At 41.4% G+C, this 18,119-nt stretch overlaps 1 protein-coding gene across 1 annotated transcript in view; it reads right to left on the bottom strand.

Annotated features, from left to right (window-relative positions):
- The window catches only part of PCSK2 (proprotein convertase subtilisin/kexin type 2), a 186,306-nt gene that overhangs the window by 10,023 nt on the left and 158,164 nt on the right, over positions 1 to 18,119 (bottom strand). The window contains exons 9-11 of the mRNA XM_006035711.2: positions 15,605 to 15,820; positions 13,801 to 13,901; positions 8,157 to 8,384 (exon numbers count right to left, since the gene is read on the bottom strand). Of these exons, the coding sequence (XP_006035773.1) occupies positions 8,157 to 8,384; positions 13,801 to 13,901; positions 15,605 to 15,820 (545 nt within the window). The remainder of the gene's footprint in view (positions 1 to 8,156; positions 8,385 to 13,800; positions 13,902 to 15,604; positions 15,821 to 18,119) is intronic.

The following is an 18,119-nucleotide window of genomic DNA, read 5'->3' as shown; positions in this document are numbered from 1 at the left end:
GCCTGACCCCCCCCCACTAGAGACAAAGTACTTATGAGACAGACAGAAGTGTTGCAACACATTTTATAATTTTATTTACAGAATCACTCAATGGTAACTGCTAACTGCTGATTTTTTTAAGCGTCCAGCACTAATTGATCAGTGGCCAACAGAGCACCCTCTCCATCTGCAGCAGATAGAATGTATGCAGCCAGACTCTGCATAAGAACTCCCCAACCACCATTTGTTCACTGGCCTAAGGAGCACCATGCCCTGCCTGCCCACATCTCTGTTTGGCCACTGCCTCCCTCACTTCCTGCACTTGCTCAGGTCAGAAGTTGTTGAAAGCCTCCTCCTGGTCTCCCAAATATTGTGGATGCCACAATGAAAGCGGTAATGTTTTCTGGCTCTGCCTTGAGGCTGTAGTTCAATGACCTCCATCTTATTTTCAGATGGACAAAAGCACATTCAACAATCATACAGCATTTGCTGAGGTGGTAGTTGAATGTGGACTTTTGCTGGTCAGTAACTTGTTCTCCATATGGCTTCATGAGCCAGGGCAGGAGGGGGTAAGCCGCATCTGCTACAATAAGCGGGGGCAGGACAACACCCTGGATCACTGTATCAGGGACCCTGGACACATATAGTTCTTTTTCCATCATGCCAGGCAGAGGTGAGTTTCAAAAGACACGTGCGTCATAAGCACTTCTTGCCTGGCCTATATAAGTGTTAGCGAAGCATCCTCAGTGATCAGTTACAGCTTGGAGGATCACGGAGGCAAATCCTTTTCTGTTGATGAATGACCGTCTCTCCTGGGATGGGGACAGGACCTGAATGCATGTGCTGTTCAAGGGTGTGCACCCACAAAGTTAGAGATCCCATGGTCTGAAAGTCTTCAACAAGTTCCCATGGGTTTTGGAGGGAGATAAAATTGTGTGCCACAACAGCTGGCATATCTCATGCACCACCACCCAAGCTGTTCAGGGAGCCATGCCAAACTGGTTTCCAATGAAGCAGAGGCTGGTAGGGGTGGCCAGTTTCATGATGGCCATGGCCACCCTCTTTTACAATGCATTCCCACCAGTCAGAGCTGCTCATCTGTGCCCAGACCTTGTGATTGTTGCTCTGTAGGTTGATCCACAGAACCCTGTCAGTCTTGAGCTCAGTTCTCTAATTTCAGCTGTTGGGACATTGCCTTATATAACAAAGCATGTGAAGATGCTTCCCTGCACTGGTGCCTCTGTACAAGGGCCATCACATCACAGATTGTATTCAGTAGCTGCATGCAAGCCCCCGATCTGCCTGCAGGATGACAGGAGGCTGGTGCTGCCAGCTGGGACTGGTGCTGGGTGCAACCCATGCCAGGAAGATTGGCGCTGCCTATGGCCCAACCAGCAGCATCAGCCTCCTGTCATCCAGCAGGCAGATCGGGGGCGTGCCCGCACCCCACAGGAGGGCTGCAGGGGCTGTGCTAGGCTCCTCCCAGGGGTGCAGGCCCCCAATCTGCCTGCCAGATCACAGGAGGCTGGTGCTGCTGGCTGGGGCTAACAGTAGCACTGATCTTCCTGGCACTGGCTGCAGAATAATTTATGGGCAAAACATTGAAACAGAGAAACAGTTTCGATTAAATGAAACAGAACTATGCTTTCAAAATGAAACAAAACTCAAAATGAAACACTGTTCCATTAAAACTTTGAAATGGAAGTCAAAGCAGAATGGTGCTGTTTCGTACAGCCCAACTTTTAACCACTCAGATATTAATATAGCATATTATAAATAGCTTCAGGCCAGATTCTATTCTCCCCTTATGCATATGTTTGTGCTTTCCTGTGACTTTTTGAGAAGATAGTTGTATACACAGATCCACATACTCAACGTTTCTTAAGCACCGACATGGCAGAGTAAGCTTTGAGTCTGAGTGTGCCTAGGAGTAGAATATAGTCCATTTTAAATATACATAATACTAATAAAAGACTTGAAAAGTAAGGGCATAGGGCTTGGAAAGTTTATTTTATATTCAATATCATATTAACCATACAAAATGCACTTCACAGAATGTAGATGCAGATGTTGGGGTCACTATCTCAAAGTATTTTAATGTCAACTAGAAGTTTAAAGTGCTCCAAAGGAACATTACTATGTTGGTAAAAATGTAAAATCCTTCTTCAGATAGTTAACAATTCAGATTAACAGTACAAATTAAGCACATCTACATGTGCAATTACAGTGCTTGAATAAACTGTGGAGCTTATTGCTCCAGAGTTTATTGCTTCTGGGCACACCATTTGAGTATGTGCCCAGGAGCAATTAACTCCAGAGCAATAAGCTCTACAAGTGACACGTGAGGCTGCCAGAGGAGTGACATGTGAGGATTTCCAGTGCATCAGAGCAGGCTCTTCACATGTGTGTAAATGCCCCCAGTGACTAAGCTATTCTTCAGCAATGCACCTGATATCTTTATTTGTGGATGATACAAATTGGAGTGACTTAATTACATTTGTATTTATTCTGAGTTAATTGAAAATCATAGACCAGTTGCCTCTTCTTTCCATCTAACCAACAAAAATCATTGTGCAAGGTATCTTGCTATATGCAACATATGTTTACTCAAGCCACTTGGAAATGCTACCTTTTAAATATTGATGCCTTTTCATCATGCCACATGCCCCAGGCTGTAGATTCTTTCCTAGCTTGTTTCTGCTAATTGACAATGTTACTATGGCACGCTACAGTATATCAGCCTCTCACCAACCTAAATATAGAAAACCTTGCTACAGTAATGTCCAACTAGAAAAATAAAACAATTATCAGTGGCTGAAACAAAATGTCAAATACAATTATTATTTTTATAGAAGCTCTGGAGAGAGATTGGATCCTGATATTGGTTTTCTTTTTCTTATGATATAAAAAATATAAAGGCATTGAAAATCATGAATGTTATTAGCCATGTGAGAGACATTTTCACTGTGTAGCAATGATAGTATAATATTAGAATGCAATACAATCAAATAGTTTTGGGTGCATATTGGGCTCGTCTACGCATGAATTTGATCTGAGATCAGTTTACTTGCAAGTAAACTACTTGCGAGTAAATGCTCCTGGGCAAGTGTTTACACATGCAGGGAATTGGCAGCAGATTTGCTGGTCTTAGCATCAAACTGGTGCCACTTCCTGCAGGTGTACCTCAATTTGTAGCAAATTTACCAATGAGTAGCATCATTTACTGTGCAGTAAGCGTGCACATATGTAGATGCACGTACTTACTGAACAGTAAACTATGCTACTGCGCAGTAAAGCATCCTGTGTAGATGCACCCATTGAATATAAAATAGATGCTTTTTGAGCCTATAACATGGTAGTATCAAACTCATCGGGCCTACAGACCAGCCCCTTATGTTGGATCCAGTATATGGGGCTGGTTTGGCAGGTTACTGCAGGTAGCACGTTCCCTGGACTGGCCCCAGAGCAGCAGCAGCGTGTGCCCCAGATCAGTTTGAAGCTCAAAGGCTGCATGAGCTCTGTACAGGCCCTGAGCACAGCTGGCAGTGTGCATCCCAGACTAGGCCCAAACACAACCCCCACCATACACCAGACAGGCCTCAAACTCCCTTGGCAGAGCATGGAGCCTGTTTTGCCCATGCCACAGTAGTGAGTACATCCAATCTGAGATCCATGGGCAGCAGCAGGGGCCTGATGATAGGGCTCTGTAGGCCAGATCTGGCCTGCAGGCAATTTCTTTGACAGTCCTGCTAAAAACAGATTTAGGGGACACAATTAACAATTAGTTGCCTGATTGCCACTTAAATGATGTAACTGCTATTTCAGTCATTGAAATCTCCTCCTTAGAAATCCATATCCTAGAATTTGCCCAAGTTATGCTGGATGGAGCCCAGGAAAGGAATAAAAATATGGCTTCCAGCCACCATTCTTCAGTGCTAGGTGGCAAATGGAGATCCCACAAAGCATTTCCTATAGTTGGGAATACCTGAAGATCTGGATCATTTTAGTCCTTCTCCTTTTCCCTGAAAATTTCTACCAGAGCAAAACAACTCTCTTAAAAGGTTCTTTATGTGACAGAATGCCATTTTTTCTTTTAATTCAGTCTCCAGCTGGGGGTCCTTGTTGAACTGGACCAGTCCAAAGCTGGAAGCTTCAGCCTGTGAAAAAAAACTATGATCTAAGTGACATCAAAGGGTCCTAGTCAGATAGCTCTTATGGCTGGACTTTCAACATTGAAGATTACACTTTGTTTCAGAAGGACAGGCTTGAGAGAAAAGATATTGGTGTCAACTTGTATGTCAAAAACACATACACCTATTCCCTGGTTGAGGAGGAAGTAGTTAGCAGATCAGAATTCATTTGGGCAAAGATAAAAGGTGAAAGTTGTAACACTGATATAATGGTAGGGATTTATCATAGGCCATCAAATCAGGAAGAGGAGGTGGATGAGGCACTCTTTAAGGAGGCAACAAAATTATTCAAGAGCTATGAGATGATACTAATTGAAGACTTTAATTTTCTGGACATCTGCTGGAAGAACAGTACAGCCAAACATAAAATGTTGAGCCAGTTACTAACCTGTGTGGGGATAGCTTTCTGTTCCAGAAGGCTGAGGATACAACTAGGGGATCATCCATCTTGGATCTTCTCTTGACCAATAGAGAAGAATTGATGGAGAATGTGAAGGATGAGAGGAAGTGATCATGATATAACAAAATTCCAGATCCTGAGACAGGAAAAGAATGAGGATCAACAAAACTAGGATTCTAGATTTCAGGAAGGCACATATCAACTGACTCAAGGAGTTAATAGGCATAAAAGGGAAGACAGACTAAAAGATAAAGGCACCCAGGAGGGCTGGGATTTTCTAAAAGACATAGTATTGGAAACCCAAGAAAAACTGTTCTAACACAATGGAAGCCTAGAAAGAATGACAAGAAACAAATGTGGCTGCACAAAGAGCTTCTAGGATGCCTCAAATGCCAAACTAAAGCTTACAGCAAGGTCACCAAGAAAGCTTACCAGGAAAGAGCAAGACCCTGCAGGAACAAAATCAGGAAGGTAGAGATAAAGAATAAACTGTTCCAGGCAAGGGAGGTTCAAGACACCAAGAAGAGTTTCCATAAATATGCTGGCAAGAAAAGAAAAAAAGAAGCTGTGGGCCCACTGTTAAACAGCCACAGAGAACTTTCAACAGGAGATGCAAAGACAGAACTACTCAACCAGTACTTTGCCCCAGTCTTCATAAAAAATTAAGCTTCAACTAGACACCTAATAAAGATTATTTGGATAGGGAAGGGGTGGAATAACAAAAGAGACAATCAGAGAGCTTTTAATGAGTCTGAATGAATTCAAGCCATCAAGGTGTGATGAACTTCATCCCAGAATACTGAAGGACCTGGCAGGGGAAATCTTACAGCCTACTGGATTCTTGGTTTGACATGCTGTTTCTGCTGCTCTCGATTTTCCATCTCCTGTTGTCACTTTGACGTTTCACAGTACTGACATCCTTGCAACAGACTCTTCCTTCATTTGCTGCAGTCCTGGGAGATAGTTTCCCACAAGTTGATGTTGATACATTTTTTTAAGTTGGTTTTGAGGAGATCCGAGAAGTGCTTTCTCTGCCCTACTCTTGAGTGTATGCCTTGACTGAACTGGAAGAATAAAACTTGCTTTCAGAGTCTGGAGTCAGATGTTTGGATGACATGGCTCACCCAGAAAAATTGATGTTGGATGATCATCACTTCAATGCTCTTGGTGTTTGCTTGTGAAAGGAAGTTAACATTGGTGCATCTGTATGTTTGTCTTCCTTCCTACAGAGTACTGTGTGCAGTTCTAGGCTCCACATTTTAAAAAGGAGGTGGAAAAGTTAGAGATGGTCCAGAAGTAGGCGACAAAAATGATAAAAGGCTTGGAAGGCAAGTCATGGGATAGGTTGAAGGAAATAGGCATCAGCTTGTGGAAAAAGTACTTAGAAGGAAGCATGATAGCAGTCTCAAATACCTGAAGAATTGCCATAAAAAGAGGCAAAACACCTTTTCTCCCTAGTAGTAGAGACTAGAACATGGGCCATTGATTTGAAATGGCAGAAAAGTAGGTTTAGATTAGATTAGATTTGTTTTGGTAAATTCCATTATTCTGCACTGTTTCAGGGAATGAATGGGAAACAAATAAAAATGTCCTCACTTCTGTCCCTATATATCAGCCACACAATGCTGTAGGAACAAAGTTTGGCACCTGGGGCAAAGCCCGCAGCAGCTGCCCACACTTGCCCTGTGCAGAGATCCAGAGAGCACAGCCCCCCATGCTTGCCCAGGAGTGCACTCAGCAGCGGAAGCTGGCCTTCCCCCATCCCCGCGCACCTCCAAACAAGCCACTCACAGCTCCTCCCCACACCTTGCCCCAGCTGGGCAGCACCTGTTGGTGCCCCTTCACTTCGGCACCCAGAGCAGTTGCCCTGCTCACCCCCCTCCCCTGGTATGGTACTGCAGCCACATAAATTTGAATGCATATCCCAGTCACCATCTGGTTTTGGTTCTCAAATGCAGAACACAGGCCTACCTCCTCTCTTTGCATGGTGGTGCATTGCTTTGTTTTCCTTTTCCTATAAAATAATAATGCCTTTAAATAATGGCACTGAAAGCCAAATTGCAGATCTTAGAGGCATAAATTGACCATCATTAGGTTAGTATTTCAAATAATTAAATTGAACTTTAGCTGCTGTAGTCAATTAGTATTAATTCATTCACTTGTTGACTCATTCTGTTTAGCACATGAAGGTAATCAGAAAATAATTTGACTACCTAGTCTGCAATTAGAGATGTGGAGAACATAAAACAAACTCAATTAAATGTTGTAATGTTCATACTGAATCTTTGATACCTGTAGGTGACTTAATTTTTCAGAAGTAAAACTGCTTAAATGTATCACAAATATATTATACATGGCTGCATATGCTTTATATAAATTGTTTGGGTCCAGGTACTGCAAATCATTATGCATACCTGTACTTTTTATTAATGTAAATAATGGTATTAACATAAATGGGACTATTTATGGGGATAAGCCCTACTCAGGTTGGGACGCAAGTTATAATCAAGTGATATTCTTATAGACATGCAGTAAAAATCAACACAGCAAAATGAAAGTATGATATGAAAATGGAGCAAGCTGGGTTTTAGCTTGCACTATCCCTGCACAGTTTGTGTTTTGGTTATAGCACATGGTAAAGCCATTGTGTCCTTGCTGGTATTCACTAGATTAATGCAGCATGAGTATACTCCTACATGCTACAATCGCTCTTTTATTTTGCTATGTAAACATATCTATGAACTCTTTTTACTGAATTTCTTTCCCCAAATGATCCGATATAACCACACTGTCAGACTTTCTGCCAATGTTGAGAAAGGAGAGAGAAATAATGAGGCCACGTAGATATGGCTTTCTAGCAAAACATTCAGGTACATGCAAGTAATAATGAGTGCATACAGTCAGTCACTGCACCCAGTCTACATTCATATAGCTTACTTTAAGCCACATAAATATAAACTGGGAGTGGTATGTACAGCCATTAGCTGCTCTGAGGAGCCATGAGGGAAAACCAGTGTAAGAACCTTGGGTGAGGGAAAGGGTGGGCAGGATTGTGGGGTGGGCGGTTAGGGGGTCTGCAGGAGGGGTTGGCAGGTGTAGGGGCTATGGTGGGATTTGGTGGGGCTGGTGGGCCCCTCCTGATCCTGCCAAAACACATCGATCTAAAGTAGTGTACCTCTGGAGGTGAATTAATGTTGATTGGGCACATCATTTTTGGGGTGATTTAAGTTTTCCGAACACCTGCATAATTAGGTATTTAGATTGATCTAACTCTAGTTAGGTCAATCTAAATGTAACACTTGTACATTTAGAGATTCTTGGGGGCTTGTAGTAATACTACTCCCATTAAGGATGGACTCTATGGATTAGACATAACACATAATCTTTAGCATTTTCTTCCAAAAATTAAAAGACTGAAATTTTATCAACTTGCTTAGTACAAAGTAAGCTTTAAAACTACATTTCTTTAGAACTGGTATAGCAAGTTTCTAGGACTTTTTTCACAATAGTTGGGTGTTTCTGGTCACTTAAGAGTGTAAAATAAAACAAACTTCAAAGTTAAAAAAGACAGTGATGTCATCACTTACTCTGGTTCTTGTATTGATCCCCCAACACAGTGGAATCTCTCTGGAACAGTTTTCCAGTCTTTTGCCATTTTAACCATTGCTCCAGCATCAAGGACTCCATAGCCAAACAAATGGTTGAATTCCAGACCAACACCATTTCTACGCCACTGATGAACCTCATCATGCAGTTGGTTCCTTTTGGAGGTGAGCACAGTCAGATGCTGCATGTCCCTCCATGTTAGATCCAGGCTATGAAAAAAAGCAGAGAAACTGGGTTTGGTCCTCAAAAAAAACAGATTTTAAAGAAAGGCAGTGTGGTTTGAGCAGTCTTTTTGGTAAAGTTTGATGTTGCACGTTCCATAGAAAATGTACCGATGTGCACATACAATGAGCTGGTTCTTGTTGCCAGTACCAAACCATCTGCTCATGTCAATTGGAGCGCGATAAGGCTCTAACTTAAGGAAATGTCACACGTTCCCTAAATTTACAAAATCAAACTTTGTGTACTTTTCTGTTCTTACAAAATGATTACAAATCGCATAATATTGCTATAACAGGGATTGTCTAATAGCTAGCAGTCATAGGCTTATTATTATTTCTCCCTGGCTTTAAAGCAGGGGCAGGCAATTATTTTGGGTGGAGGCTTACTGAGTTTTGGCAAGCCATCGAGGGCTGCATGAGAGGCATCCAGGGGCAGATAAATATTAATTTTCTAAATTTTTGGGGGGCCCCGTGGGCTGGACAGAATGGCCTGGTGGGCTGCATTTTGTCCACCCCTGCTTTAAAGGGATATAAAGAAAACCTTCAACCTTCCCTTTGATCTCCTTCTGTCCTCCAGGGACTTTCTAATTCACCAGACTGACAGACTGTGTAAATTCTGTCATGACAGGGCTGCTCACTGGGTCACAAAACAAGTCCACTGGATTGTGAATAACTGGATCTGTAACTGAAAGATTGTACTGGAAGGTCAGGTATGGAACTGCCATATGAGAAAAATTGTACCAGATGAATAAGAAAGACAGGATTTGCATGTTTCAAATAATATATTTTCATAATTAATTAGGGCATTTGAATCCCCTTAATTAAAAATCATTAATACTGTTCTGTGAGCTTTCTTTAGAATTCTGAAAATAACTGTGAATATGGAAAAATATTTCAGCCATTTTATGGCTGGGGTCTTACTGCAGGCCAGTAGGATTAGCTGTAAGCATAAAAAAAGTTCATTTCTAGCTTTGTATCCTGAATATAAGCATATATCCTATGTTGAGTAGGGAAAACAGTTATTTCCACTTTCTCAGGGTGATATCTTACAAAGCTGTTTCAGAAACTAATGGCAAAATGGCTGTCCACATTGTATATCTGTGACAAAATAGGAAACTACACAGCAGCAAGGAACACTGATGGAGGTACTGTCAAACACTGCCATCTTGTATAACTATGTAGAGAAGTGAGGTGGTCTAGTAAATAAATGATCATTGCACACAAAATGGTTTTATTTTAAAATTGCTGTTAGTTTCTAAAGCACTCTTGTATATGGCATTATCTGCATTACAATTCACCAAATGCCTTAGTAACACACATCTGTGTGCACACTTCCTTCACTACTCATTATTTTGCAAGTGTGTCTTATTGCACATATTTGATAAGCCAACTGGTATGTTAAGAACATAACACGTTCCATTCTGGATCAGACCCCTGGTCTATCTAGCCCAGTATCCTGTCTTTGACAGTAGCAGAAGTGGATGTTTTACAGGGATAGCACCAAACTGGATCTCTCTGGGCCATCCACATGAGACATTTACTGTGCAGTTTCCTAACTAATTGCACAGTAAATGTCTCAGCATCTACATGTGCATATTAGGGCACACAAAACTGCTAAACTCCGCAGCAGGTTAGGACTTGTAAATACAAGTACTATCCTGTACCAGGGCTTTTTTGTGCACAGCAGGACACATGTAGATGCTGACCTGACTGGCTGAGGCACGACGTTGTTTCAGTGCAGAGGCCAGCTGCCAGGTAGCCCTGCACTGAAGTATGCTTGTGCACCTGCCGGTGCCTCCACAGCACACTGAGCCAGGTCAGAGCAGCCCTGGGCTGGCAGACTGACCCCCTACGGCCTCCTGCCAGCTGGGACTGTTGCAACCTAGCTCAATGTGCTGTGGCTCAGGTTCACATACAGACAGGTGTCCACCAGCAGTTAGCTCCAGAGCATGGGCACTAAGGCATGTGGTTGACAGCCCAGAGATTACCAGTTCAAGACCACAGAAGGTGCACTCTTGGTGCAGCTTCTCAGACTCCAACAAATCTTTAAATTCTGCTACATATTTTGTAACAAGGACATGAAATGGGAAGGGATTAAAATAGATACCTGCTTTATTTAGATGCCTAAATTTGCATGTGAAAGTTTAAAAATTTTAACTCCATGTTCATGAAAAGTCACTATTTAATAAACGGGGAAAGAAACCCTTCATGTATCAGTCACATTTTTGACAAGTGATTATATGGTTGAATTGTTTCATTTAAGTCTTTACCCACAGCACTAATGAAAATGAAAGATGCGTCTTCTAGAGACACACAGCATTCAGACCAGACTGATAGCACAACATGTTCAGAAAGTACATGACTCCTTTATATTTTTATGACTTGACAGATTTAATATTTAGATTACTTTACGGTTTGAGAGCTTGATACAAAGTTGCTAACAACTGCATTGTTCATCCAAAGGTTGGTATTTGTCAGTTTTCTTAAAATTATAAAACCCAACCTATAAAATTTGCCCTTATTCACATTCCTTCTCAGTATACTAATAATAATTATTCTACTGCAGAAATAGATTTCAGCGCCAAATGTCATAGTATATTGTGTTCATTCTTCATGCTTCTGCCATGACCAGTGGAAAAGCTAATCTCTCACACATTCTTCACAGAATAGTTGCCCAACTTTTAATGCTGTATAAGTTGGGGTAAACTTGCTACATGGAAAAATAAAGCAATGTAAAAGAAAAGGCACAGTAAAAATTACCACAAAAGGAAGTATGTCTAATCAATAGAAAACAAATGAGATAATCCCAATGGGCAGGGGAATTGATGAATAGATAAATCCCTCCATGCAACAGTTTAGAGCTTATCAGCATCTTGCCCCCCATAGGGCACAACCAGACAAGTGTGGATGTTTGTCTTCTCAGGGACAAGTAATAGTGGTACACCTTGTACCATTGCTACTTGTCCCCAGGGAACGCCGATCCCACGTGCTCTGTGGCGTGCAGCAGGTTACCACCGGCGGAGTAGGGGAAGCTAGGGTCAGCCACTATGCTGGCATCAGCAGCTTTACCTGGGGTCCTGGGGGCCTCCCAGGGCTGTAGCCATGGCAGAAAGCCTAACTGACAGCCAGAGCATGATTCTAACCAGCCAGGCTCTGGTTTCAAGCTTCTGCCATGTGTGCTGCCCCGCTTTTTTGGCATGGGTTTTCTTGACTCTGGGATATCCCAGGGTCAAAAACCCCCCCATGCACTACAAGCTAGCAGTGCAGGGAACACCTTCACGTGTGATGCCGCAGATGGGCAATACTGCACCTTTGCACTTGTCTAGATGTTGCCATAAATGTCATATAATAACTGGACCAACACTGACAGGGATGGCAAAGACTCACTTGTATCCAAAGTAACATTTTCCAAACAATTTGGATTCAGAGACTAAATAGGCTATTTACGAAATGGGAAGGACAAGTATGAAAGGATGTTAAGCAGAAAAAGAATACATTTATAGGACTGTTTTATGAAAGATTTAAATGTGTATGTCAAAATTCTTGATGAGACTGGCTTGACATTCATGACATTTTAAAAAATAATGAATGTGATGTTCTTCTCATTTGCCTTCAGGCCATATGAGCCTTTTGAGTTTAATTTTCAATGTTTTCCACGTTCCTCCCACCACAGACATGAGGGCCAGAAGCATTTTCTTCTTCTTCTTCTTTTAACTAAATCTCAGATTAACATGTATGCATATCTCTAACCTTTGAGGATTTTAAAAGGCCATGGGGCTTGAAACTTTTTGTGATAAAATTGCATGAATTAAAAACAGTAACAAGTCCAATAAAGTTTTTGTTACATGTTGCAGATGGCCTCCTGAATGCAGCTCTTAACAGCAGACCACAGCCTGCAAAATCTTGTATTGAACACCGCTGGTTCTCATTAATTCATCATAAATATTTCAATATTCTGTAACTCCCTAAAAGCCCCAGCTCCAGGATTCATATGCTTCCATGAGACTCTCACTTTTCAGTTTTATAAAAGTTTCTGTGCTTTGTAGTTGCATATTAAAAAATATATTGCACAATGTTTCTGATTATCTTCTGATTTCCAAAGTCTGATTTACATGCTTTGTACACCTACCCTCGTCAATAATGCATTTCTCAGAATGGACAGCAGCAGTGACTAAAGTTAGTGAATAGTCCTCATTGATTGAAATATACCTTTTTGTAAGGGGGCCAATGGAAGACACAAGCACGAAACTCAATCCAATAACATTCTACATTTTGGACACTAAGTTGTGTCTCTATAGTTATATTCTTCCAGAACTGTTCTAGGATCCCCAAGATGTCTATATCCCTAGGATATAGAAACCTAGAACCCTCAAGAGCATAGAACCAACACATACAGATATGGTTAAAGTTCAGAGCAATATCATAGAGAGAATTATTCTATGTGCTTAAACACTTTCACCATATCTCTACAGCTTAAGGAATGGACTGGGAACCTTGCTGTAGGTGGGGCAGGCAAACTTACATGAGAAGGGATCTGGGGGAGGAGCTAGACCAAAAGGGAGATATGATAAAAGGAGTACGGAGATGGCTGAAACAATGCTTGTCTCACTTTGGTGGAGACAGGCAGTAATAGGAGTTAGAGGGGAAGCCAACTAGAAACAGAGGCTTGGGGACAACTTAAAAAAAGGAGACAGACAGAAGAGGGAAATGGAAGAGGAAAACTATGTAAGAGAAGAGAATTTGTGCAAAATGAGATAATGCTTCACTAGCATAAAGTCATCCAGGGCCCGTTTACACATGTGATTAATGCACCTGAATAAACTCCGGTGCTTATTGCTCTGGAGTTTTTTGCTCCCAGGAGCGCTGCTTGAACATGTGCCCAGGAGCAAAAAACTCTGGAGTATATTGCTCTGAAGTTTATGCACAGCATGTGGGGCCCAGTCAGAACAGCCCAGGCTGGCAGGGGACCCCAGGGATCAAGCTGCCAGCCCAGGGCTCCATGTGCTGCATGGGGCACAAGCATCTACACACGAACTGCTGCACACAAAAGAACTCCACAGCAGGTTAGGACTTGCATTTACAAGTCCTACCTTCTGTACAGTTTATTAGTTTTGTGTGCCCTAATAGGTGCATATGTGTAGACACCAAGACATTTACTGCACTGTTAATTAATCGACTATACAGTAAATATCTTGTGTAGACACTCCCCCAGTCCTTTACTTAGGGCTTAATTCCAACCCCATTCAAGTCAGTATGAGTTTTCATTTATTCCAGTGCATCATATATCAGGATCCCACAGCTTAACTTTACTGTAACATGGAAATAATTTAAAAAACAAACAGCAGCAGCAGCCAACACCCATGCCTCCCTCAAGCCCATATTAGAGATTTTAAAAGAAACATACTTAGCCTCCAGGGCTAGTGCAAACACTCCAGCTGCCTCTGGTGCAGCTGCAGATGTTCCAGAATGACGCAGAGTACAGTTGCCATATAAATCTGTAGTAGCCTGTAACAATATAAGCAAATTAATAACACTAACTATTTCATTCTCCTTAGGGCTGCAAATGTAGAGACCATGGAAGGCAATGTTTGTTAAATTAAATCCTTGGAGTAATTTTTTTACTTGTCACTATGATCAAAGTAGTTATTTTCTTCGGATAATAACATATCACCTATAAAAATACATTGAATATATGCATATGGAAGGGGGAGAAAGATGATTAAATAATAATGGCAAGAAACAAATATCCATTAATATATAAAACCCAGGCAGATGATTCTTGTATAAACATATGTGTACTGAGACCCCTTCTTAGTTATTCGAAGGATTTGAACCCTTTTGCACATCAGCAGACCTCTAATACTAGAGTTACAGGAGCATGCCAATACCTGGGAGTAGTAACAGGCTGCTATCTTCTATTTGGACTGGCCACTCACAGGACACATGATTCACACTCTGCAAGCAAACTACATAGTGATAATCATGAAAGTAATGTAGGTCACCTCAGTGCATACAGCTGGCAAGAGTCACCAGGGAATGTATATGTGACATTCTGAGAGAATTCTGTGACATGTGAGAATGTATATGGGATGCTATAATGTAAGTCTACAGTTAGATAACTCTGGAAAACATCTCTTGGCAATTGCTGATATTTAAGTATGACACCCTGAGAACTGGATCCATGGTGGATAATCTCAAGGTTACCAGTGATCATGGTGGATGATCTCAAGGCTACCTCATTACACATCAACATACTAAAATACACTCATACTATACAGGTGGTATATTCCCACTGTAATACTGAAACTCTTGTTCTAGGAACCATGTCCCTCCATTATGAAATTGTGTTTTGCCCTCAACACAGATCTGAACATGTTGGGTACCAATCTCACCCCAGTGCTTCATCTTTGGCTCAGGGACTGTTCTGTGTTTCTGCAATACGTAACACAAAGGAGTCCTAATCCTAAAGGGTGCTTCAGTGCTACCATAGTAGTATAACACCTCCTCCTCTGAGATAACTGTCCAATTAAACTATGGGAATGTGTCATCAGCAGCAAAATGTTAAGATTCTATACTGAGATTTTTCCAAACATTTATTAAAAAGGACCCCTCTTAGATGGTTCTTAAATAATCAACCACTTCTGTAACCACACTCTTAGATCAAACTCAGAAAAACAAACAGTTGAGCAAAGAGCAAGGATTTGCAGAGATGGCCCAATAAGCTTGATAGTATTCAACATTTCTTTGCCCTCAGTATGTTTTTCATCATCCTTATCCTGCCAGATATACACATAAGTATAGACAAATTAGCAATGGCTGCATTAAACTGGTAACATGCTCAAACACAATATGATATGTTACCTTGGGTGTTTCAACTCTTCATTATCATCCAATTATACAGAGAAAGTCAGCTCAGGAATTAAAAATTCTGAGGACATGTATATGAATAAATGGACCTCAGCTTCACTTTCCACATTGGATTCTGATAAATAGGGAACACCACCTACATGAAGCTATAAAGCATGGAGGCTTATTGATGCTTTCAATATTAACAGTCTATCTCAGCTGACAGTTTTGGCACCATCAGGTATCGTGCATTGGAAATATTAGTTCAACAAAAGAACATCTGCTGCTCCTAAGCAGAAAATGATATGGACAAATGTGGGTGAGTTCAAGGAGAGAAACTACACAATAATATCTGCACTCACCACACCAGCTTCAGGGTTCCTTTTCCTTCCATTGCTGAATGTGGAGGCCAAGGTTGAAGAGCAGCTTTCATCGTACAGAGCAGTCCGGCCATCATTAATAGCAGAATTGATGGAGATCGTCCACATACTTGATGCATAGCCATCACAGTTACAATCATCATAGCTGCCCCCATCCCCAGAGGCCCAGACATAAATGCTTCCCTTGCCACTACGTCCCTGTGGAAAAAGGGAATTGAATATGTCAGGTTAAATTACAGTTTTAACTATGGAACCAGGCACCCATCTGTCCGGAATAAAACTGGTACTAGGTAAACATACATCAATCTCAATATGAAGTTGCTGGGAGTACGGCAGACTTTTGAACTTAGTAGTTTCCTGTTAACAGTAACCAATCCTGCAGTCTTGCATGTGAGGAGGGTTCCTACCTGTCTCCTTGACTGCCCAGTATACCCACAGCTTTGCTGCCACATACTAAGATATTTTATGGATTCATTAGAGGCTGGAATTCATGTCAGGTATTTGGCAACATGGGAAAGTCATCCTCTTAAAATGGACACAGCTCACCAAATGTATTGGGATTGTAAGAAACATTTCAGGGCCAATGGCTAAAAAACCCTATACAAGTGCCACCTTTTTTTCTCAAGTAGATTTGCAATCTGGGCATCATAGCCCAGATTGCTTTAGTCTTTACTAATAAACAAGCCTATACAACTGTAAACACAGTAGAACTAATACCATAACAAGAGCAATAAGCCATGCACCCATTAAACAATAATGCTTAGAGGATGTAAGACCATAACATGATTCTCAAGTTATGGGCAAAGTGCTGAGGGATAGAAAAAAAATATCTTCTAACCTGTTAATGAGCAGATATATGAGAGATATGGAGCATCTATGTAAAGTAAGCCTTAATGTCATTTTAATAGGGTGCTTTTCTAGCTGTTATTTATCCCAAATCCACCTTCACAACAATGCCTCATTTTTCTCACAGGCACAACCTTACTTTTTAATCACGCTAGCAAGTCGTATTATACCATGCTGAATCTCACAGCAAGTTGGCTGCCACTAGGATGTGCATCTTTTTAGGATCAAGACTTTCATAATGATGATGATGGCTATAAAGAGCTGATTTAAGTCAATAGAAGGGTGCCTAGACTGCCATTTAGTCAGTCATTTCAGATTTAGGGCATGGGGTAATTTTTTGTAAGAATACATATTGTATTAATAAAAGCTAAGGAACATGGGGGTTTTTGTCAGTCCAACAAATTTTGTTTAGAACATTTGGCTGCATTAATGTAGCAGTAGGCACTGGGAAAAGAGGAAGAGGAGTTGCAGTGCCCTATCAAACCCCTCTCACCTTTATTTATGGGACTGCCCTTGTAAGTGGATAAGAGTGGCTGGTATTCTCACCAAACCACTTCCCACGTGCTCTTATGAAGGTAGTTAGTGAGGCCTAGGCCCGGAACAGAAGATGGCACAGTACTGTTTTCCCCTTATTCTATGATGTTGCCTGGCAGAATTTATTGTTTTTGATGTTGGGAGAGTTAATATGGGACAGTTCTACCATGAAGCAATTGGATAAAAGGGGAGATGACACTGTCCTTTCTTCCCCAGTCTTTATGTCATTAGCAACAATAGCATTGTTTTCCATTGTATTGAAAAAAATATTTCATTATTTTTTTAAATAAAGGCTGTAGGCCCAAATTCTAAGTGCAGGCTCAAGGCTATACATTCCAAGGAGAGGAAAACTCTCTCTTCCTCTTGGAGTAAGGTATCCAAATCATGGAGAGAACTGGGATTTAAAGCTGACCCCTTGCCTTGGCATTTCCTATTGGCTACAGTCTTCAGGCTACATATTACTGGTTGGGACAGGCTTTTTTAAAACAACTGAGTAATATAAAGTAAGAACTGCTTTGCGTTACCATCTTCATTCAAACTAAATCACCAATGGCTAGGGTTAAAAAAATGTTTAACCCCTTCCCACCACTAATCCCCAATATTCTCCATTTCCCAAAATTCACTTCTCCGTTCTAACCAGAGAGGGAAAAGAAGTGCTGCACAACCTCTGCAGCGTCAACTGAGTGTTGTATGCAGAGGAGGTTAGCCGTGTTAGTCTGAAGCCAGGCAGAAGGTAGAGAAGGGTGGAACTTGTGGGGGGCCTGTAGATGTGCTGGGAGGCTGCTCTGACATACTGTAATTACAGCGCATTAGAGCAGACCCACTTCAGCAACCTCCTTGTATCAGTGTCCCCACACTTCAAAATGGTGGCAGGGGCACTTAAACTAAATTTTATCACACAAGCTTTAGTTCAAGTGCCCCCACTGCCGTTTTGAAATGTGGAGATGCTGATACATGTGATGCTGTGGCACTTGAATTAGACAGGCACTTTCTCCCAGCCCCCCCCATGTGTAAAACTGCCCTTAAAGACTAACTGGTTCAAAGAGGCATAAGGTTTCATAGCAACAATCTATTGTCAGAGTTTGGAAATGGAAGGGAGAAAGAAACAAAACCTATA

The sequence above is a fragment of the Alligator sinensis genome, unplaced genomic scaffold (genome assembly GCF_000455745.1).
Source record: "Alligator sinensis unplaced genomic scaffold, ASM45574v1 scaffold1309_1, whole genome shotgun sequence".
In the NCBI taxonomy this organism is placed as follows: Eukaryota; Metazoa; Chordata; order Crocodylia; family Alligatoridae; genus Alligator; species Alligator sinensis.
Note: the sequence above shows the minus strand (reverse complement) of the source record. Positions and strands in the feature narration are given on the sequence as shown.